The sequence below is a fragment of the Tursiops truncatus genome, chromosome 8 (assembly GCF_011762595.2).
Source record: "Tursiops truncatus isolate mTurTru1 chromosome 8, mTurTru1.mat.Y, whole genome shotgun sequence".
NCBI lineage: Eukaryota > Metazoa > Chordata > Mammalia > Artiodactyla > Delphinidae > Tursiops > Tursiops truncatus.
In genome coordinates, this window is record NC_047041.1 from 4,774,250 (window position 1) to 4,798,115 (window position 23,866).

General features: G+C 44.3%; 1 protein-coding gene across 2 annotated transcripts in view; it reads right to left on the bottom strand.

The window, feature by feature from the left end:
* Positions 1-975: 975 nt before the first annotated feature.
* TMEM45B (transmembrane protein 45B) overlaps positions 976-23,866 on the bottom strand; it is a 30,757-nt gene continuing 7,866 nt past the window's right edge. For both annotated transcript variants that reach the window (XM_019942063.3, XM_019942064.3), the window contains exons 2-6: positions 6,975-7,171; positions 4,589-4,795; positions 3,587-3,771; positions 2,946-3,091; positions 976-1,858 (exon numbers count right to left, since the gene is read on the bottom strand). In XM_019942063.3, coding sequence (XP_019797622.1) covers positions 1,747-1,858; positions 2,946-3,091; positions 3,587-3,771; positions 4,589-4,795; positions 6,975-7,155 — 831 coding nt within the window. In that variant the 5' untranslated portion in view covers positions 7,156-7,171 and the 3' untranslated portion in view covers positions 976-1,746. The remainder of the gene's footprint in view (positions 1,859-2,945; positions 3,092-3,586; positions 3,772-4,588; positions 4,796-6,974; positions 7,172-23,866) is intronic.

The following is a 23,866-nucleotide window of genomic DNA, read 5'->3' on the forward strand; positions in this document are numbered from 1 at the left end:
AAAAAAAATCTAAAATGGAGATCTTTACTGTGAAAGTAAACCTGCGACTGTGTTCCTTCTTCCCATCTCCAGTCTCTGAGGCAAGAACACGTTTTACATTAATGGCCAACAGTAGAACTTGCTGGATAGAACATGCTTCATTCAGGACTTGCTAAATGAACATTTGGGTTCCTACTCAGCAGGCAGGCCAAAGTGGGTCCTGAAAGGGGGCTCCCGGGTTCTCTTCTCAAAATTCAGTGTCTTCAAGTAGCTCATGCTTAATCCCTAAGATGTGGCTTCGACCCTGAGATGCTGGCTGACCGTGGGAGGTTGCCCTTCGTGTAAGTACAGCATTCCTTCCAAAGAGCATACGTGCTTCACACAGCCGATCCCTGCCATGTTGGTGTGAAGTAGCGAAGGGCATAGCGGGAGAGAAGCTGGCCTCTGAGTCCTACTTGAAGGCTGGCTTTAGGACTTCGTGGTTGTGTGGCCTTAGGCTGATCCGGTTCTCTGAAGAGCCCTGATGTTCTTGCAGTACAGGTGGTTGTGAGAGTCAAACGAGATAGAAAGCAGTTTAAGGTCTGGGAAATACTGTACAAATGAATGGCACTGTGGGTCCCTATGACCTTTCAGATTTGCCCTAACCCACTTTTATCAGTTTACAGAGCTTGATTAGCCGTCCGCGTTCTTTCGTACTCTCACTGTCTTTGTGCCTGGATTCTCTGTTCCTGGAATGTGCTTTTCTGTAGGGCACCCCCCAAACACACACCTTCTCCTCCCCTCCTTCGTTTCCCATGGTATCTGTACTTACCCCTTAGGGCACCAGTCACCGTGCACATAACTGCTTGTATCTCTCCCTTTAGACTGTGAATTCTTTGCTGGATACATATTTCGTTAATCCTTACAACCATTTCAGTGCTGGTGCAAAGCAGATGATTAATAAATATTTGTTGAACGAAACGTAAAGAAAAAAAAAGAACAGGTCCAGAACCAAGATTCGAGTATCAAGACTTTATGTCACTAGTTCAAGATTCACGTCCTTTGCAGGATTCTTATCTTTTGCTTTCAGCTATGTTGAAATTCAAGGCCTTCCATAACCTGACATTTTTCTCTCCACCTCATTATAGAGGTTTCCTGTCAGCACCCTCTTACTAGGGTACTTTTGAGAAGTCAGAATATCTGGGCTCCAGCTCTCAGCTGGACCACTCACTAGCTTCCTGATTTAACCAAAAAAATCACCTTTGGCCCAACTTCATCACTTGTCAACAGTGAGTGGTATTGCAGTACTCCGGAACGTTATGATTAGTTAGGAGATGCTTAGCAAGTCATGTTTAAAAATACCAAAGCTCGTGAATTATTTTACTTTAAAAAATACGGATTAGAATTATATCTCTAAAATAAAGGCTCTGTCATTCACCTTCTGATAAGAAAGTACCTGCCTTCTTGAGGGCAAAAGGGCTAAATTATCAAAAGCAGTAAATTCTGTTGGATTCATATTCTGAATTCACCCATGAGGTCACTTCCTGTTCTGAAACTTTCAGAGTCTGAGTTCTCTTCACACTGAGACACAAAGGCTGGCTTCGTTTTTCTCTACAAAGTATACCACAGCAGCAGAGACTTCAGTTGGTTAAATGAGCAGATGCAAACATACAGACCCTTGAGAGTGGATCACAGTGGGGATTTCAGTGAAGGAAGGGAGCTGCCCCACTGACCACCAGCTGTGCCCCCAGAGGACACTCCGTCCTCCGTTGGTGACCGATGGCCGCCCTAGTCCTCATCAGAGCCGCTCAGGAGGATCTTCTGGTAGGTGTGATCTGACTTCAGCTTGTGAATCCCAATGATTTCTCTGTCTCCAGGCCTCTTTACCCGTGTCAGGAAGCTGTAACGGGGAGACAATAATTGCAGATGGAGTGAGCCCCAGGTTGCCTTATTCCCTCACCCGAGGATGGGAAGGCGTCCGCTGGCCCTCAGAGCATGTTTTTTATGTCTCTGTCAAATACTGTGGTGACTCATCTGCATCTCCGATTTCTTAGACAGCGCTCTTCGGTGGTGAAAGGACTCACAGTCACTTAAAGGTCAGTGATGTAACTGAGACTCAACTTAGTTCCCCTGCCCCACAGTTTGTTGATTCACTGACCGGGCAGGAGAACTCAGAGAAACCATGGCCTGCTTTCCCTTCTGTTTGGTTTGTGTGGAACTCTCTCTGGGTGAACTCTCTCTCTTTGGGTAGGGAAATCAGGAAGGAGGAAAGAACAGAGGTGGCCCTGACGACACAGAACTAGCAGGACCGGGTGTGCAGTGGTTAAAGAGCTGGGCTCTGCCGTTTACCCCTTGGGTGAACTTGATCCAGTTAGTCTTTGGAAGCCTTGGTTTCCCCGTCTATAAACATCACGTGCATCCTTTATAAAGTGAGCATTAAGTGGGGTAATTTACACACTTTAAGTGCTGACCACAGTGCTGGGACACAGTCAGTGCCTAGGAATTACTAGCTACTCTGGTAACCTCGGGAGAGCGAGCGCTGTCGTGAGCGCTTGCTGCTGTGGTGTCTTACCTGACCGTCACATGTCCCTGGGAAGTAGGGCAAAACCAGGAATAAGGTGTTGGGCTCTGAATGAACCAGGGACACAGCAGGGACTGCGGTTCAGTACTGATGCCTAATGCAGAGTTTTTCCTTTCAAACTACGGACTTAAAATCCATCAGAACTGCGTTCGAAACCTGAGTCTGTGAGGTCGCCGTGACCAGACAGACGGTCCTTTAACTTCTCAGACTTCATCACCCTCACGTGCAGGCACAGAGTGCCTTGCACAGAGCTTGGCATATAGTTGGCCCTCATTAAGTGGTAGACATTAGCACTGCTTAGTTATGAAGGGTGGGGCGTGGAGGTAAAAAGGATGCAATGTAATACATTTCGGGGACGGGGCAGGTTAGGACAAACTTGGCAAAAGTCATCTTGTTTTGGACATACCAGTAAACCAGCGAGTAGCTGATGGCCACAATGCAGAGGGCGGCCAAGTAGTGCCAGCAGAAGCACATGGTGATGAACATGATGTTGGCGTCATCTTTCTGGTCCCATTCGGGTGCTCCAAAAAGCGGGAACAGCACGAACCCGATCTGGTGGATTATACAGAGAAGCCAACCTTGTCACTGGGTGGGCCTGAGAAGCCCCCTAGCCTCCTGTGGCTGCCAGAGTGTCTGTAGTTGCCCAGACAACTCCCATGCCTCTGTTAGCATTGAACAGCCTCTGCACAGGAAATTGCTCTGTTAGCTCTGGTTTTAGTGTAGCCTTACTTAAAATTTCAGGGCCCACATTTCAGATGAACAGTTTTAAGCAAGTAGAGGCTGTAAGTGGTGTCAGTAGGTCTGCTGGGAAGGGCAGGCAGGTAAATAAATCCTCAGCCTGCTCGCTACCTGTGCTCTGTTGATGACGCTTGTTTATGTGTCAGCAGGATATCGATGGCTAAAGTCACGTAGGTCAGGGGTGGGCGTGGGCAGAGAAGTGGCTTCTGACCCCCTTCGAGTGGTGTGTCAGTGCTGCATCTCCTGGATGCGCTCGGCGGGCCTGCTTTGTCCTTGCACCAGGTGAGGAGCATGGTTTTGAATAATTACCTGCCAGAACCAGGTGCCCTGAAGGATAACGAGGCTGGTACGGAAGAGTTCCAGCACGATGTTGTCCCGGAGGATCACTTCCAAGGTGAGGCTGACAGCCCCCGCGAACACGGCACACAGCAGGAGGGAGTGGATGTGCTGGTCCAGCGGTGGCCGGTGGTGGACATGGTGGTACAAGAGGAAGCCTGTGTGGAGCAGGGGATGCTGTCGGGCCCGCCCCCGCCCCAGGGGATCCGTTCCCAGCTTCAGCCTGAGTAGGAAGTGTCTGTCTGGCACTTAGGAAGTCAGTTTATGTGACAATCTAGGGCAACAAACCGATGCAGGTTATTGTGTGTATGTGTGTGTGTGTGTGTGTGTATGTGTTTGTGTGTAAGCGGGTATAAGCAGCAGAGGATGAATCTTAACATCTCTTTACCGAATTTGTGGTAGGTAGGGTTCAGTCCAGGATGGGAAGGTGAGATGTTGCTGATATGTGACCAGTTGTGTGTTTGTACTTGACATTCAGTTTTACCCTCATTCAACCTCTTTTCAGTTCTTTCTGAGGTTCAGAAATCAACGAGGGGTTGGATTACAACATGCTTTCTCTCATCCAGTTAAGATGAGTTGCGTTGGGAGATGTGTCCTAGCCACTGGGTGGGAGTCCGGACAGCGACAGCGCAAGGTTGGGGTAGAGCACGGAGAACCTCTCCCCTAACCAGAGGGTCACCCCCTTGCGTGATGGCACCCCGCCAGTACTTCGTGCGGAGGTAGGGGCGGGGCGGGCGCTGGGCGGGCAGGGGGAGTTGGTGCTCTGCCAGCCAGAGCTCTGGCTAAAAGCCTCGTGCTTTCCTGTGCTGCTTTATGGAACGTGCCACCCGTACCGTCCAGAGCACAGGATCAGGTCCTGTGTAGGATTCTGAAGCGCAGAGACTAGGTTTCTCTGGGGAAGATGATTACATTTGCAATATTTCTGATCTGCTGTGCTCCCGTCCCTCTAAGTCTCCGTCCACACCACCCAGTCACCTTCATTGGAAACTGCCACAGCCATGACCAGTCTGTCCAGCCCCAAGGGGATGTGGGTGATGAGGTAGGTCAGCATGTCCACGAGTCCCGAGACCCCAAAGAACAGGTACATGGTGCTGTGCTGCCAGTTCATGAGCTTTACCCAGTGGTCCTCGTGGGACAGGTGGAGGTGGGGCCCGTCCGGAACAAACTGCTCTGCCAGCATGCCTGCAGGGAAACGGGAGTGGAGGTTAGGGAGGGAAGAACAGCTCCAAGACAAATAGACGGCGAAGTGACCCCGAGTCATGGCGAAGGTGGCCCACGGCTCTGTGGACCTACTCTGCTGCCTCAGATGCAGCTGTTTCAGGATGAAATATGTATTTGCTGAGGAACCTGTGCAGACATGTTGCCTTTGTTGCCGTTCCTTTGGGGGAGGGGGGAGAAACGGCGATAGGAACGCAGCCACACAGGTCCCCAGGACATTGTCCAGCAGTTGAGATGACAGCAAGGCATTGCCTCTTAAGCGAGAGTGTGGCTGATGCATTCTCTGGGGGTCCCCTCTGCCAAGCGAGCCGTGAGATAAACCTGGAAAGGAACAATTAGGTGGAAAATGATAGAATGCCAGCGAGACACACTGCAGGTGAAGATAGCCGTGGCAGGCCCAGCGACTCCCGGGTGTGTGCTTTTCCTGCTCCCGGGGCGAGCTCGGAACTGAGGGTCCCTCCCATGGCGCTCGGCCTCTGTCCCAGACTCTGGGAGAACAAGGCCAAGACCACACCTTGGTGATCCTGGCCACCCTGTAGCTCAGGAGACGGGGCTGGCACACAGGTGAAGCAGTACCACAGGGCAGCTCTCACTTCTTGGGAGCAAAAGATTCGCCTTTTGCCTGGTGCCCAGAATGTTCTCGGAGCCTAGAATACGTCCTCTGTGACAACGTTCTGGACCGTTTCCCAAACATTTCTTTCTCAAGCCAGATCCCCACCTCCTCTTTTTTTTTTTTTTTTATTATTATTTATTTACTTATTTGGCTGCACCAGGCCTTCGCTGCGGCACGTGGGGTCTTCGTTGCCACGTGCGGGCTCTTGGTTGCGGCATGTGGGATCTAGTTCCCCGACCAGGGGTCAGATGCAGACCCCGTGCGTTGGGAGTGCAGAGCCTTAACCACTGGACCACGAGGGAAGTCCCCAGCCCCTTTCTGAATTCATGTACAAAGGATGAAGGTGCTGGTGGAAGCAACCCAGGAAAAGGACGTCCCAGTGACAGGCGAGCAGAAGGCCTCCGAGAGCAGGGGCTGTGTCTGTTCCCCCCACCCCACCCCCCCGGCACCCAGACAGCGAGTTCCTGGCACGTGGCAGAGGCCCCAAGAGACCGTTCTTGGGTGAGGATTATTTTCACATAGCAAGGAGGCTAAATATCATTTTTCTAGCTTTTCTAAGGCCAAGTTGATGCTGTCCTTTACCGTTTAAGCCACACGGGCCCTATCACTTCGCAGCTTCATAGAGACGACAAAGCCTTTCCGATGCCTGGGTGACTGGTGAAGGGGACATTCAGCTAGACTGTGACCTTTGCTCACTCCACGGGGAGCTACTGCCCTTGCTTCCGTTCCTTGGAGAAACTGTAGGCCAAAGGGGACAGGTGGCAGAATGTAGCTGCAGGGTGAGCTCCCTCCTCACTCACGTGATGGGCTGGTCCTGACAAGGAATTCTGTCTGCTCTTGACACCGCGTGTTGTTCCTCGAGGGCCACCAGTGGGCTGGATGGCTGTCAGGTGACCATGGGAGTGGGTGGGTTTGTTGGAATGGGGCGCAGTGAAGGAAGGTTCCCCTCAGGCAGCTGTCTGTTGGCTTTTCTCTGCCTCTCTGACTAGCCTTCCAGCATGAATCCCCATCTCTAAGCACTTGAGATTTGGGGATGGAGGGTACGAGTTGGGTGTTAACCACTCGTGAGATTCTAGTGGAGGGAGAGAGCTGGGGGGGAAAAAGATGACTTTTCTAAAACTAAGCTCCGTTTAGTACCTTCTCATAACTCACGTACATGAGCTTAACTCTAATTTGTTCTTATTTTCTCTTTTTCTGTTTTGTCTTTTTCATAAAGTATGTCTTCTATTTCTACAATTTATGCCTGTGTTCCTACAAATTATACCTGTATCCTCCTAGGGCAAAGAATGCTGCAGTCTATGTGGTAGTTTTTCATAGTGTGAAACTTAGAACTGTGATGTAAGGTGCTATTAAACTGTCAGTGTTACTAAGCTTGGTACACAATAGATGCTATGGTGAAATATTTAGTGCCCCAAATTCTTACGTTATCCCTGCCAGTGGAGACATCCATTTTCCACAGGGTCCAGGAAGTGGGTGACGGGTTCTGGGTATGACAAGGAGATCCCTGGGCCAAATGACCCCCTTCCTTACCGATGACTGAAAATAGAGTTCTGATGGCGGCCTCAGTGACCTCCAGACGCTGATAGTGGTGAGTCAGTCGGCTGCTCTTCCCCTTTTGGTGAAAGTACTTCAGTGGGTACTTCACTGACCACCACAGTCCAACTATCAAGAAGAAGCTCCCTGGGAGAGCGTGGCCCTTGAAATTTGCCATCGGGGTCCCAGGATACCTAAACAATAAAGGGACAGCTGTTAGGTGGCTGAATGGGGAAGACATAAATGGATAATTTGGCAGGAAACACGATCCATGACTGGGGATTCCGAGCTGTAAGCCATATTGAGAAGGAGCCCCTTATTCTCAGAGAATAAGCCTGTGTTACGTCATTGAAGTCTTGTCCGCTCAGTGAGTTACAAGCCCAGGAGAATACCACTGGCCCTGAGGCTTTAGAAACGTGGGTAAAATAGGAGGGAGGAGAAGGAGGATGGGTAAATACTTCCTGATCTTAGAGTAGAAAAGCCTTTCTAAACATAGAGGTAAAGGAGGGAACTAGAAAAGAGAAAGTCATCTGCATAAGCATTTTACATATAAAACACATTAAAAGGCACACCATTTGGGAAAACGTTTGCAATAGCTGTGATAAATGGATATTCCACTACAGAGCCTTTACAAGTTAATAAGAAAAAGACCGTACAAGAATGGGCAGAAGACACAAACCACATAATTCACAAAATAACACAAATTGATAATAAATCTCACTGTAAAGATAATGCAAATGAAAAAATATTTTTCACCTAATTTGAAAAATTGAGGGTTTTCATGCAGCCCTCTAAGTATAAATGAATACGGGCTTTCAAATTTGGTAAAATGACAGGCTGTTCAGCCAGAGATGTGTGGAGAACTTGTATCAGCCCTTCCATGACTCATTTCTAGGGTTTTCCCTGTTGAATTCCTGGTTGGTCTGCTGCTCACCCCAGCTGTGCATTTCCCCTGCTCATTCCCGTGTGTTCATTTCCATGCTTAGCTTGTGAAGCCAAGCGTTTCTGACCCCCCATCGCTGCCCTGAGCTGTGTCTGTTTCCTGGCAGCTGAGCAACTTGTTTTCATGGCCAGTACCAGCATATTTAAAAGTCATTGAGTGAGGGGGGACTCTTGTTATGGTGTGGCCACAAAACCCACAGCCTTCCACTGTTTAGCTGAACTACTCCATAATATTGCCGCCTCAGCATCCTTTTGTGCGGCCAGTGGCCTGGAGGGGCCTTGAACTGACACCGGCCCCTCCTCTGAGCATGCTCCTGAAACAGCTGCAGAGTCACAGTGGTAAACAGTCTCTTCCACGTCCCAGGGACTTCCCCCTGGTGTACTCCTTGGATGAGCCCCCCTGTAAAACTTACGAGAACCCTGGTCTTTTTGGTTTGAATGGTGCAGTCTGGTTTTTCTGGGAACCCTGAAGCACTCCATCTGTGGACCTTAATAAGGGTGTATGTCCCAGTCTGGCCTCCCTCTGCCTGCACCCTGCCTTGACCTCCCACCCTGTACTCCTCCAGGGCTGTGAGTAGTCAGCTTCTCTATTTCGGTTCTCTTGTGGGCTTTTGTCGGACTGAGGCTCACGATGCGGCATCCAACATTCCAGGACCCTTATTTAACAAGTAATTTAACAGTCACCACAGCTCAATTTGTTGTCTACCTTTGGTCAATTTCCAGTTCCCTGCAATTGTTGGTTTTGATAATTTTGTCTAGTGCTGTGCTTATATTTTTGCGGGGGGTGGGGTGGGTGTTTTGCAGAAAGGAACTGCCTGTCTCTTTATGCTGCCGTAACTGGAAGGCCTTCTCATTCTTTTTTAATCCTCTACTGAAAAACATTAAAAAAAAAAAGCTCCACTTTTCATTTAATGTTTAACACAGGTCCCTTTCCAGGTCAAGCCTGTTACACTCCTTTGTTTTCCTAGTCAGAAGTGCAGAAAAACCAGCTTTACAAATCCTCCCTGCCCTTCCCTGTTTTTCTGAGAGGCAGAACCCCAAATGGAGGCACAGTCCTTGTCTGCTTGTGTGGCGTCCGTACCAATTTGTCAAGCCTCGCCCTTGCCTTTTACCTGGTTTAAAATTCATGCCAGTGGATCGTAGGGCCTGCAGCGTGTCTGAAGAAACTCCTTTTAACTTTCTGGAAGGCTGAGGACGTTGATTTGATGGGGAAGAGGAGCAGGGGAGGTAGATTTCTTCCATTAACAAATTAAGAGGTTATTAGATTAGCTACATTATAGAACGTCTAGAGAGATAGGACGGGTCCAGTTTTAAAAAGGGAACAAGAGAGTAACTTCAAACAGAACAATAAAAATTTAGACTTCCAATAATTTGGATAATACCATTCAGATAAAGTCCCTGAGAAGTCTAGCTTAAAAAATAATTAAAAATATTAAATAAGGAAGCAAACATTTAAGGGGTGAGTGCCCTTGAATACACAGAATGGTGTGGCCATTGCAAAGTAAAATACGTCGATCTACAGAAAAGCCACAGATAGGAAAACATAAGAAAGTGCTTCCACAAAGACAAATTCCCTTATTTTTAATATGTTTACTCTCTTTTAATATTACATGAGATGGAATGGGAGTATGAAGGGAGGATTAAATGTTTTGAGGGGTAGCAGCTTTGAGTTAAAGCTGGAAACCGAGAAGGCTAGAGGTTTAGGCAACTTTTCATTTCACGTCTGGGGAGATCACTGGAGAAGGAACATTGTCTGAGTAAGGTTTCACCAGCTTTCCTTGTACTCCTAGTTTTTAACCATTTTCCGCAGTCTGCATTCCCTTTTTTTCATTTAAAGTAATTGAAATGGAAGACAAGGTAGAAGGTGTCAGAGAAAAAGGAGGTGAGAATGGGGAAGAGTGGGGAGCACGGAAAGAGGAGGGAGGGAGAATTGTAGGAGTTGGAGGTGATGGTGCAGAGGAGAGGAGAAACCGTGGTCGGTGCCATTTGCCTGTAGTTAAAAGTAAAACGATGTGGTGCCTTTTCTTTTTTAATAAATCCAACATTTCCCCCTATTTTAGATGGGGAAAGTAGGAACTGTGAAGGAAAGGGTGTATGTAGATGAGTGACAGGATCAGAAAAAGGAGCAAGAAAAGAGAATTTTGTTCCTCATGTGCTTCGTCTTTGCAACCTCCAAAATTAGCAGGATCGAGGGCTTGGCATTCATGGCAGGGGAAGAGGTAAAGCCAATTTCCTCAAATTCGTGAGGACAGGATACAGATACATAGACTACCAACTACGCAGCCTGGATCTCTGCTTAGTTCCAGTTGACTTACGTTATCTTCACCGTGGAATGTTACGTAACCAGTAACAAGAATGAATTAGCACTATACCTGCTGTTCCGGGAGGTTTTGCACGAGTTACTGTTGGGGGAGACATGAAAGGTGGAAAAGACTGCTTATAATGCGACCCTGTTTTGTGCAGCAGTGAACGTTCCACATATCTGTATACACATGTACAGGTGTATGATTTGCATGAACGAGGAAAGCAGTGTGGAAGATAATTCGAGGGTATTTCGTGTTCATTGAGCATTTCTGGCTCTGTCTTCTAGGCATGTGGTATGGTTGCACTTTCTGGCCCCCTTGCGGTTGGGTGGGGTCTTGTGAGTTGTGAGCGTAGGTGACGTGTTACTTCTGGGCTGACATGTATAATTGCCAGTTCAAGACCCTCAGAACAGTCACCTCTCCCTCATCACTATCAGTATTCATGATGGTAGCTCCTCCGTCAGCCTAGATCCCGGAGTGAGGAGACACGGAGCAGAGCCCCAAATCAGCCGCGATGAACACATGGCATGAGAAGTAAACGGGAAAGCATCACTGAGCTCTGTGGACCGTTATTATCCAGCAGAACCTAGCCTGTTCTGAATCATACAGCTGTATACTAGGCTAACGTTGACAGGTGGGACACTCAGGCTTTTGTAGTTTTTTTTAAAAAAAATATTGAAAATCTTTATTAAATCCAGGGAAGAAGTAGTTGTGGTGCCATAAGAATGGCAGAAATTGTACCAAAAAGGTGCCAAAGACAATTGTGGTAAATTCTCTCTGAGCTGCCCTGACTTGTCACCTCCTTTCCTACCTGATATCACATAGATGCATTTTCTCTCCTGAAATGGTTCTTCCAGCCCCACCTTACTGTCCTGCCTAAAAAGACAACCTAATTCGAATTCAGGCACCCAGGGGTCTGTTACATTGCAGGGCAAACCTGGAGGTCCATTTCTCGAGTCCGGTAGTTCTCTGTGGGGGACCGTTTGTCTGAAGATTGATTGATGGCTGCGTTGGGTCTTTGCTGCTGTGAGCGGGCTTTCTCTAGTTGCGGCGAGCGGGGGCCACTCTCCGTGGCAGTGCGCAGGCTTCTCCTTGCGGTGGCTTCTCTTGTTGCATAGCACGGACTCTAGGCACGCGGGCTCAGTAGTTGTGGCACACGGGCTTAGCTGCTCCGCGGCATGTGGGATCTTCCCGGGCCAGGGCTCGAACCCGTGTCCCCTGCGTTGGCAGGCGGACTCTTAACCACTGCGCCACCTGGGGGGCCCTGCTGACGTTTTTGACGGTTACCGAGCGGCTGGTGGTGGTGTTACTGGCATCTGGTGGGCGGAGACCAGCCACTAGACGTGACATCTTACAGCGCACAGGACAGTCCCCCACAGCAACAGATGTGCAGTCCTGAGCTCCTAGTGATGGGGTTGTGAGGCCCTGCTGTATTCGAGGTCAGCTTCCTATTCTCCTTTTTTCTGGAAGGAAATAGAAATTAGGCTGCCTGCCTTTCTTTGTTATTTATGCCAGGGTGTTCTTCTCCCTTCAGAACTTTATGGAGTATAAGCCCACTTCCCTAACAGTTTTTTTTCTTGGCTGTCCATATCCTTTTGTTTTTCGTTTTTGTTTTTTTAAATAACAGCTTTATTGAGATATAATTCACATATCATACAATTTACCTAAAGTGTAAAATTCAGTGACTTTTGAGTATATTCACTGAGTTGTGCAACCATCACCACAGTCAATTTTATAATATTTTCATCACCCCCAAAAGAAACCTTTCAACCATCAGTCACTCCGTTTCCCCCAATCCTCCCTCCTGTCCCCCACAGCCCGAGGCAGCCACTAATCTACTTTATAGAGTTGCCTATTCTGGACATTTCATATAAATTGAATCATACAGTGTGTGGTCTTTTGTGCTGGCCTCTTTCACTTAGCATGTTTTCAAGGTTCATCCCTGTTTTCCAAAGTGGCTGCATCACTTTACAATCCCACCGACAATGTATGAAGGTTCCAGTTTTTCTACATCCTTAACAACAATTAATTATGTCCATCTTTTTTAGTTCAGCCATCCTAGTGGGTGTGAAGCGGTAGCTCATTGTTTTGTTCCATTTTGCTTCCCTAATGATTAGTGATGTGGAGCATCTTTTCATGCATTTATTGGGCATTTGTATATCTTCTTTGGAGAAATGCCTATTCACATCCATTGCTCATCTTAAGTTGGGTTATTTGTCTTTTTATTGTTGGGTTGTAATAGTTCTTTATATATTATAGATACAAGTCCTGTATCAGATACATGATTTGGAAATATTTTCTCCCTTTCTGTGGGTTGTCTTTCTTGATTGTGTCCTTTGAAGCACAGAAGCTTTGAATTTTGATGAAATCCAGTTTATCTTTTTTTTTTCTTGTTTGTACTTTCTGTGTCATATCTAGGTAACCACTGCTTAACTCACCATCATGAAGATTCACTCCTATGTTTTCTTCTAATATTTTTATAATTTTTGCTCTTATGTTTATGTCTTTGATCCATTTTAATTAACTTTTTAGGTACGGATCCAACTTTATCCTTTCGCATATCTAGTCATCCCAGCCATTTGTTGAAAAGTTTCTTCTTTCCCCCATTGAATTGTCTTGGTGGCCTTGTCTCCCCTTTTACTCTTGAAAATGGATTTCATCAATCTTCAGGGGAGGGCTTTGTCTATAATAATGTCAAACTGTGGTGAAGAAAGAGTAATTTAGCTATTGTGACACATATATTAACTATTTTAATAGAGTGTTGGGACAGTAAAGGGAGGACTCCAGTTCAGCCTGAGGGCAAGAGGAGGAAGATTACAGAGGGAAGTGTCACTGAAGCTTCCTTGAAAAACAGGTAAACACAGGTAGTATGCGTGGAGTTCTAGGCAGAGCAGACAGCACATGCAAAGGCTGAGAGGCAGCTGCAGCTAATCATCTCTGTGGCCGGGTGGAGCTGCTCACTGTTTCTGCCCTGCCATCCCCACCGTCTTTACCGAAAAGACCAGGTGGCTTTCTCTTCCTTGGGGGGAAATGCATTAAGCCTCGAAATTCGATTGGGAATGGAAAAAGACAGTCTACTTAAAAAAGTCAAAGACCTTGACTGAGTCCTATAAACTCGCTGAATCTCAGTACCCCTCCTTCTAAAAAGGGACATTAATGTCTACCTCACAGGGATCTTGTGAGGGTTAACTGAAAATGTCCAGCAGCTAACTAGAACAAGTGTGTAATAAATGTCAGTTTCCTCTCTTCTCTGGTGCTCTTATACCCATTCCCGCAGTCCATGGGGGAAAAACCTGGGCTTCTCTCTTAGGAGAAGTAAATGATTGAAGCAAAGCTGCTGTCCTTTGCTTTGAGTGGCTGACCCTAAGGTGGGGAAATCACTGTTGAACCTTTACCTCACCTTGGAGAGGGTGGTGGTTGAGTGTATTTTTTTTTTTTAAAATGGGAACAGGAAGTGTGTTTGGTCAGTAGGGAACAGGTTATGGGAAGAACATGGCATATTCTTTTACTGCAGAACATGGTTTTTATACTTTCTGAATCTGTCCTTGCCAACGGAAACACTCAGATGGTTTCTGGTCTGCCTTTACTTTGGAATACAACCAACCATGCCTGACTCAGCTTTCTGTTCCCCTGCAAATAACAAGGTTGATACCCCTCGTTGTTCTATGAGCTGCTTGTTAATAGAATGTGGAAGAAGCACAAGGTGCAGTGTTGAAAGTTCCAACAGGCTGATGTGACCGTGGCTTAGTCCTGAACTTCAGGCACGGTGTATCCCTGCTCTACACTAGCCTGAGAGGCCTTGAGCAACTCTGAAGTCCATCACTCGTCTTCAGATTTTGACAGCTTCTGTGTCATTGTTATTTTCTCTGTGGGGCGGGTCCTTGAACAGCATGGTCAGAAGGAGTAAGACCGGAATGAGTCTGAACCTTGTTCTGGCATGAATTCATGATGATATGGAAAAGATCACCATGAACAAGAGCTCAGTGACCTCCTAGCTCGGTTGGGTTCCTAAACAAAAGATGTTCTCATTTCTGCTTTTCCACCCGCCCCCCACCACGTGCACCTATGAAATACAAGAGTCAGTGCTGCGTGCTGAGTAAATAATCAAATGAATAAGAAGGGATCCCTCCCATCAGGGAGTTTATAATCCAGCAGGGAGCTATATACTTGTGAAAAATTGAACGTCATGAGATATACTGACAGCAGTGCTTGGGGACATGAGTAGAAAGTGAATAACTTTCACCGGAGAATCTGAGAAGGCTTCACGGAGGGGGCTGGCGTTGGATCTGGGCGTTTCTCGATTGCCTCTTTCAAACTCTTGAGAATTAGGCGATCTTACTGGAATCTTGAATTAAGGACTGAAGAACAAATCTAGGCTAAGTTCCATTATTTCTCAAGCTCTAATAAAGAACTTTAGCCTCTGAGTCAGAAGACCTGGGTTCTAGTCCAGGTTTTGCTGTGAACTTACTCTGTGATCCTGAGCACGATACGTAAGCTCTCAGGATCAGAATTTCCTTGTTTGTTAAATGGGTATAGTTTGGAAGAGGTAACCTCCATGGCCCTTCCTAGTTCTAAAATCCCTCTTCTGAAATGAAAAATGAAAAGGAATTAGAGCAGGTTGAGTCATGGCAAGGGAAAATGGAACTCAGGTTATGGATGTCAACAACAGAGATGCAGTTACCAGTTGCCGCTTCAGCATACGTTAGAGTGAAAGGGGCATCTCTGGACTTGAATGGTTGGCTTATTTTCCAAGCAACAAGCAAAAAAGTTGAGTATATTTCCCTTCGTTCCCTACTTTCTGCTTCACTAGCAGCCCTTCTTGCCATGTGCAAGTCTTCCTCCCGTCTCCCGTAGACTAGTCTTTGAAAACGCATAGCTTCCCTTAAACCTGAGTTCAGCCAACTCCAGGTCAACCTTTTCTCTCATTCTGTTAACACTGAGAATGGAATATTGCCTGCCAGGTCAGTAAACAAAGGATGTCACCGTGGTCAGCGATTGCAGCCACCACCAGACAGTGAGCTGGTGAGCCCTGAGGGGACTCAGGATGAGAAAACACAGGATACTGGCCCCAGATAGCTGAGGTGCACATCAAAGGAATGATTTCAGTGAGCTCAGACTCTTGCATCTTCCCATCCATAGAAAAGCGCTAAATTCCTTAACTTGGGATATCTGGCTTTCTTTAAGTTACAATAATTGTTTGACGTTCAGACTACCTGCCATTTGTTGCAAAACTCCTATATATCCTAGCTCCCCCCTCACCTCCTTGGAGCACTTCTCTCAGGGTTACTTGAGATGCTGCCTCGTGGGCTTGAAGTGCTAAAAATTCCCACCAAATAAAACATAACTCGCAACTTATAGGTTGTGAATATTTTTTAAGTTGATAACATCATTGAGACTAAGACATCATCATCTCAGTTTCCTCTCCTTCACCTACAAATTCATACATACCCACACCCATTCTTCTCCTCAGACTCACCCCTTCTCTCATGGACCATCCTCCATCTGTGCTTCTGATTTCATCCTCACCTGTGCTCTCTAGGCCTCGTTCTGTCGATGTGAACTTCTCTCACCCTTTATAGCCTTTTCCCCTTCGACTATGACCAGGCCCAAGACTTTTTCACACAAAATAATAACAGAAAAAGGAAAAAGAACAACCGTGTGTCCTTCTTCCTATTTACTATTTCAATCATAAGAATAATATATCTAATGTATATAAAAGGTACAAAGGATAATTTAACAACTGTGTTCCACGAGCCAACTTAAGAAATAAAACATTCCTAACATCCTTGGGGCTTCCTGTTTGTTGACCCCTCCACCCCTCCTTTTTTTTTTTTTTTTTTTTTTTTTTGGCCGTGCCATGCGGCATGTGGGATCTTAGTTCCCTGACCAGGGATTGAACCCGTGCCCCCTGCAGTGGAAGCGTGGAGTCTTAAACACTGGACTGCCAGAGAAATCCCCCATTGACCCCTCCTTGACCATCTCCCCCTACTTCCCCCTGAGAAGCAACCATCATCATGAATTGTGTGTTTAGCATTCACTTCTTTCTGCTTTACTATATACTGCATACATTTACTATGTACATTATCTCCAAGCAACATATAATTTTTCAAAATTTTACACTTTATATATATTGTCAAAATATGTGGATCTTTGGGGAGAGGGATAAATTGGGAGATTGGGATTGACATATACACACTACTGCATATAACATAGATAACTAATAAGGACCTGCTGTATAGCACAGGGAACTCCACCCAATGCTCTGTGATGACCTATATGGGATGGAAATCCAAAAAAAGAGGGAATATATATATACGTATAGCTGATTCACTTTGCCGTACACCTGAAACTAACACAACATTGTGAATCAACTGTACTCCAATAACAATTAAAAAACAGAAAACATGTAGATCTTTTCCTCATCATCTCACCCAGTTAGTAGCCAATAAATAACTTTGATAATTATTTATACTTTGATAATTTATACTTTGATATACTTTGATAACTTTGATAATTATTTATAGATAATTAAAAACAATCTTTAATATTAAAAATTACTTGAGAAGTCATTAATTATTGAACTTGAATGACATTTTCTTTGGATAGAAAGGAATTTGGGTGGTTTTGTGTAATGCAATCAGATATTGTCAACATCAGTTAAGTTTCTTGAAAAAAACCTGGAAAGACAATTGCTGACTCCATTTGGTCCACCCTCTTCACCACCACACTGAAATTGTATTCAAATGCCCTCTGTATTGTTTCATCCAATGGAAATCTCTAAAATAGTATCTAATAGACCTCTCTTCTGTTCCCGAGGCTACTCTGTAGTTGACACTGTCAACTAGTCACTTATCTTTGATATTATCTGTGCCCTTTGGCTTTTGTAATGCATCTCTCCTGGCTCTCTCTGTTCATCTGCCATAACCTTCTTCCTGTCCTTTAACACAAGCAGCCTCGGGTCCATTTTATGTGTCTTCTTGTCTCAAGAACTCACACCTACCCACGGTTCACCTTCCACATGCACGCTGATGACTCTGGGACTCTGGCCCTGACCGCTGAAATTTCAGACTCACATATCTAACCACCTGCTGAACGGACAGACATGAATGGAAACACAAAGCTGCTTCTTGGACACCTCAGAGTCAACATGTCCCAAACTGAATTCCCCATCTTCCTTCCCCACCAGATCAGCTTCTCTTCTGTATCCCAAACTCAGGTAAGGGCTTAGCATCCAGTCACTCTCAAAGCCAGAATCCTGGGAGGAGGTCGTCATCCTAGATTCCCCTTTGTCCTTTGCTCTGCCCTGCAGTGTCCCAGTTCCCTGGGAGACTAGACATTCTGCTTATTTTGCATCCCCAAATTTTCTGGTGTTCTCCCTTTTCCTTTGATTCCTACAGCAGTGATCTCATTTAGGCTCTCGTGGTCTTTTGCCTGGACTACTGCACCCCCTCTAGTCCTGCCGTCCATAAATCCTTCCACTCTGCAGCCACTGTCACCTACTTACAGTGTGAATCTGACTACAACACGATGGAATTTAGAATATTTCTTTGACTAACCACCTCATGGATTTGCATTGCGTGTCCCCAGGTCTTGGCTGTTGGTGTGTGTATCCAGCTTCATCACCCATTTCTCCCCATCACGACCTTTAAAGTATGCACTTGACCTGTGCTATTCCCTCCCCCTAGTATGTCATTCTCATTTCTTCTTCACCTGGCTTACTTTTACTCAGTTTTCAATAGGTGGGCTTATCTCCTCTGGAAAGCCTTCTGGAACCTCCAGGTCGGGCTATGTGCTCCACCTCTATGCTACCATACTACCTCAGACATCTTGATTTTTATCACTTACTGTTTCATATTAAAATTACACATTTACATGTCTTACTAGACTGTAGCTCAAGAGCAGAGACCTTATCTGCTTCATCTTCAACTGCCCATGGCTTAGCACAAGCCTTAACGTACAATTATAGTTCCTGGTCTGAACTGAACTGATGCAACTTAGCTTTGATCCTGAATCGTAGGGAACTATCTCCTAATCCAGACATTAAGAAGGTTGCTGGTACCATTGCTTTTCCATATAATTTTTCAGCCTAGGTAAGTCCTTACAAGAACATCTTACAAGTGCTGTGCCTCTTTGGCTGGTGTGGGGAAGCCCCTCCTCCCAAAGATCAGGTCCAATATGGCATACCGTTCTAGAGTGTCAGGTTTCACCAAAAGATTTTTGGAAAGAGATGTGTTTTGAGGTAGCCTATTTTTTTTTTTTTTTTTTTTTTTTTGGCATTTAGAGAGGCTTCACCTTATGCCAGGCTGTTCCTTGCTAAGCCTCTGTGTCGAGGGAGCACATGTTCTATGGTGACTGGTAGTGTTTGATAAACACTAATCTACGGGTCACTGTATTACGCTGTAGCCTAGTTCTTGTTCTAGAGCCTTCCATATAAAAATAAACAACCCCAGTGAGACCAAAGCATAGAAACGATCTCAAAAACAGGCAGAAGAGAGAGATTTTTCCTCCTGGGCTGAGTGAGGTTTGAAAAGGTTTCCCTCAGGCAGGGTAGGTCTTCAGAAATTAGTACACCACCGTACTTTGTACAAAATATGCCAGGTGGTAGATAAAGGAAGGGGAGGGAAGGTAGGAAAACAATGTTAGAACCAAACAAAGAGAAGGTTTGGGTCAAAGTGGGGACCAGATCAGGGAGAGTGGAAGGAAGTGAGGGACAGGACAGCAAGGCACAGAGCACGAGGAGGGAAAAGAGTCAAACAGAACTGTGGCTACAGATGGGATGGAGGTGGGGTGTCTGCCGAAAACCCAAGAAACTATTACATCTTTAGTAAGGTGATAACGGGGCGTTTTCACCCCTGGAAATTCTACCTGGAGTCCTGAGTTTGAGATCTTCCCAGTCTGGGTTCTGACAGCTGTTTCACACATCAGATTTGAGAATGAGGTAGAATCCTCCCAGAGGGAGTGACAAAAAGATGCAAAAGGAACAGAGGAAACAGCAAGGGGACAAGTAGGAAGGGCTAATTTAAAATGGATAATGGGGAAAAAACCCAATAAATTGACAAAGGAAAAAATAAATTTAAAAAATGGATAATGGAGTCAATTCAAGCCATGTGTATTCAGTGTCTGTTATGTATCAGGCATTGTTCTGGGGGGTGGAGGATCAGAGGTAAGACTGCGCCCCAGCCTTCAAGGAGTTTGCAGTCTTCTTTGAAGGTGTCTGAGAAGGAAAAGCCAACAGTAGAAAATCCAGTATCTAATGCTTTCATCTTCCAGTTAAGAGGTCTTTGAAAGCTAAACCAAGAATCATTCCTGTACCATTTCTGTTACCAGGTGCTATAAAGCTTTCTCAGCAAAAAAAAAAAAGAGTGACAAATCTGCCCCAAGTTTTGATTGTCACACGTCAGGCTGCACAAGGGGAAAAGGATATGGATTTGGAGAATGACCTTCAAGGGCAGAAACTCTGTCCCCAGATCTATCACCAAGACATCCTCCAGAAGTATTAGGAAAATATCTTCCCCATATAACCTCCTAAAGAAAAATACTAGGCTAATATACTTTTCCATCATAATTAAATCTTCTCCCAAATGACCTACTAAGACAAACACTATCCTGATATGGAACTTCTCCAAAAGCCCTAATTTATCCTGCATTAATAAGTATTTCCTTGTTGGTGGGTAATGAATGTTTTGCAAATGGTTATTACAAAACAATTATACATGTGCTCACAGGACTTTCATTGCCCTAGGATCTCAGATGTTTTTTTTTGTAATAGAAAAAAGCTTTGTCTCTGGAAGCTTTCTGATGGTCTCTGTGCTGTTGATAGAAGGTGATGCATAGAGGGGCACAAAAGCACCAGGTACTTCAAAGCGGGGGGGGCGGGGGGAGTCAAGAACAAATTCTGGTTTTGAATCCTAGACTACCACGGAGCCACCTCAAAACAGGAACCTCTACTATTAAACAAATTACATAATAAATCAGTCTAAGTTATCAATGGCCTTCTCTCAAACAAGAATAAACGGGTTTCTAATGAGAAACTGATTGTACTAGAAAGCTGCTAGAGACATAATGATAAGCCATCCAAAAAGCCTGCTCTGCCTAATCACTCTGCAACGAGGCTCTCCCATCTACAAGACACACTCACAGACTGCATGTTAGTACAACATTCTTAAACATGGACATTTGAATACTGCTTCCAACCTGAAAGACAGAACCAAAACAACAGAAAAGGGGACTTTGAAAATAAACACAGACATTGTAGGCAGCTGAAGAAAACTTTTAAAATGCAGAAATGATAGTTAATTTAATATTTTCAGAGAAATATGAGGAGATACTGCATCCATGAAATAAGAACAGGATGCTATTAAAAAAAAATTGGAAGTTCCCCTCCACCCCAAATTAAAGCCCTTGGGAATTAAACATATGGTGGTAGAAATGCAAAAATTTAATAGAAGGGTTGGAAGATTTATTAGAACTAAATGACAAGATTCAAGACAGATTCAAGAGATCCAACATCTAAGTAATTAATATAGTTTCAGAAACAACAGAGGGAATTATATAACAGAAGAACTGAAGAACATGATTTTTAGATTGAAAAGGTCTTCAAAGTACCTAGAACAGTGACCAACCAAACAAGAAAAGCCCAACATCAGCTTACAACATTGTGAAATATCAGGACGTGAGGAAAAAAGAAAAGAAAACCCTACAAACTTCCAGAGATTAAAACAAAATATAAGAGGTCAAAAATCAGAATGGCATTAGCTTCTCAAGAGCACTATGAGAAGGTGGAAGGAAATGGAGCAATGCCTTCAAAATTCTGAGGGGAAATTATTTTCAGTTCATCAAACCATCAGTCAAGTGTGAAGGAAGAAAGATGACATCTTAAGCGCGCAATTTCTCAAAAACCAACCAGGTCTTGTGGGGCCTGAATCTTACCCACTTTAAGAAAAAGTCCCCATTAGGAAACTTGCACAAGCCTCTTAGATAGCCTCATCCACCAGAGGGCAGACAGCAGAAGCAAGAAGAATTACAGTCCTGCAGCCTGTGGAACAAAAACCACATTCACAGAAAGACAAGAGGAAAAGGCAAATGGCTATGTACCAGAAGAAGGAACAAGATAAAACCCCAGAAAAACAACTAAATGAAGTGGAGATAGGCAACCTTCCAGAAAAAGAATTCAGAATAATGAAAGTGAAGTTGATCCAGGACCTCGGAAAAAGAAAGGAGGCAAGATTGAGAAGATACAAGAAATGTTTAACAAAGACCCAGAAGAATTAAAGAACAAACAAACAGCTGAACAATACAATAACTGAAATGAAAACTACACTAGAAGGAATCAATAGCAGAATAACTGAGACAGAAGAACGGATAAGTGACCTGGAAGACAGAATGGTGGAATTCATGGCTGCGGAACAGAATAAAGAAAAAAGAATGAAAAGAAATGAAGACAGCCTAAGAGACCTCTGGGACAACATTAAATGCAACCACATTTGCATTATAGGGGTCCCAGAAGGAGAAGAGAGAGAGAAAGGACCTGAGAAAATATTTGAAGAGATTATAGTCAAAAACTCCCCTAATGTGGGAAAGGAAATAGCCACCCAAGTCCAGGAAGCGCAGAGACTCCCATACACAATAAACCCAAGGAGAAACATGCTGAGACACATAATAATCAAATTGGCAAAAATTAAAGACAAAAATTATTGAAACAGCAAGGGAAAAACGACAAATAACATACAAGGGAACTCCCATAAGGTAAACAAGCTGATTTCTGAGCAGAAACTACAAGCCAGAAGGGAGTGGCATGATATACTTAAAGTGATGAAAGGGAAGAACCTACAACCAAGATTACTCTACCCGGCAAGGATCTCATTCAGATTTGATGCAGAAATCAAAAGCTTTACAGACAAGTAAAAGCTAAGAGAATTCAGCACCACCAAACCAGCTCTACAACAAATGCTAAAGGAACTTCTCTAAGTAGGAAACACAAGAGAAGAAAAGGACCTACAAAAACAAACCCAAAACAATTAATAAAATGGTAATAGGAGCATACATATCGATAATTACCTTAAACGTGAATGGATTAAATGCTCCAACCAAAAGACACAGGCTTGCTGAATGGATACAAAAACAAGACCCACATATATGCTGTCTACAAGAGACCCACTTCAGACCTAGGGACACATACAGACTGAAAGTGAGGGGATGGAAAAAGATATTCCATGCAAATGGAAATCAAAAGAAAGTTGGAGTAGCAACACTCATATCGGATAAAATAGACTTTAAAATAAAGAATGTTGCAAGAGACAAGGAAAGACACTACATAATGATTAAGGGATCAATCCAAGAAGAAGATACAACAATTATAAATATATATGCACCCAACATAGGAGCACCTGAATACATAAGGCAACTGCTAACAGCTCTAAAACAGGAAATCGACAGTAACACAATGATAGTGGGGGACTTTTAACACCTCACTTACACCAATGGACAGATCATCCAAAATGAAAGTAAATAAGGAAACAGAAGCATTAAATGACACAATAGACCAGATTTAATTGATATTTATAGGACATTCCATCTAAAAGCAGCGGATTACACTTTCTTCTCAAGTGTGCATGGAACATTCTCCAGGGTAGATCACATCTTGAGTCACAAATCAAGCCTCAGTAAATTTAAGAAAATTGAAATCACATCGAGCATCTTTTCTGACCACAACGCTATGAGATTAGAAATGAATTACAGGAAAAAACCAAAAAATACAAACACATGGAAGCTAAACAATACATTACTAAATAACCAAAAGATCACTGAAGAAATCAAAGAGGAAATCAAAAAATACCTAGAGAAAAATGACAATGAAGACATGATGATCCAGAACCTATGGGATGCAGCAAAAGCAGTTTTAAGAGGGAAGTTTATAGCTATACAAGCCTACCTCAAGAAACAAGAAAAATCTCAAATAATCTAACCTTACACCTAAAGGAACTAGAGAAAGAAGAACAAACAAAACCCAAAGTTACCAGAAGGAAAGAAATCCTAAAGATCAGAGCAGAAATAAACGAAATAGAAACAGAGGAAGCAATGGCAAAGATCAATAAAACTAAAATCTGGTTCTTTGAGAAGATAAACAAAATTGATAAACCATTAGCCAGATTCATCCAGAAAAAGAGGGAGAGGACTTAAATCAATAAAATTAGAAATGAAAGAGGAGAAGTTACAACAGAAATACAAAGCATCCTAAGAGACTACTACAAGCAACTCTATGCCAATAAAATGGACAACCTGGAAGAAATGGACAAATTCTTAGAAAGGTATAACCTCCCAACACGGAACCAGGAAGAAATAGAAAATATGAACAGACCAATCACAAGTAATGAAATTGAAACTGTGATTAAAAATGTTCCAACAAACAAAAGTCCAGGACCAGATGGCTTCACAGGTGAATTCTAACAAACATTTAGAGAAGAGCTAACACCCATCCTTCTCAAACTCTTCCAAAATTGCGGAGGAAAGAACACTTCCAAACTCATTCTATGAGGCCACCATCACCCTGACACCAAAACCAAAGATACTACAAAAACAGAAAATTACAGACCAATATCACTGAGGAATATAGATGCAAAAATCCTCAACAAAATACTAGTAATC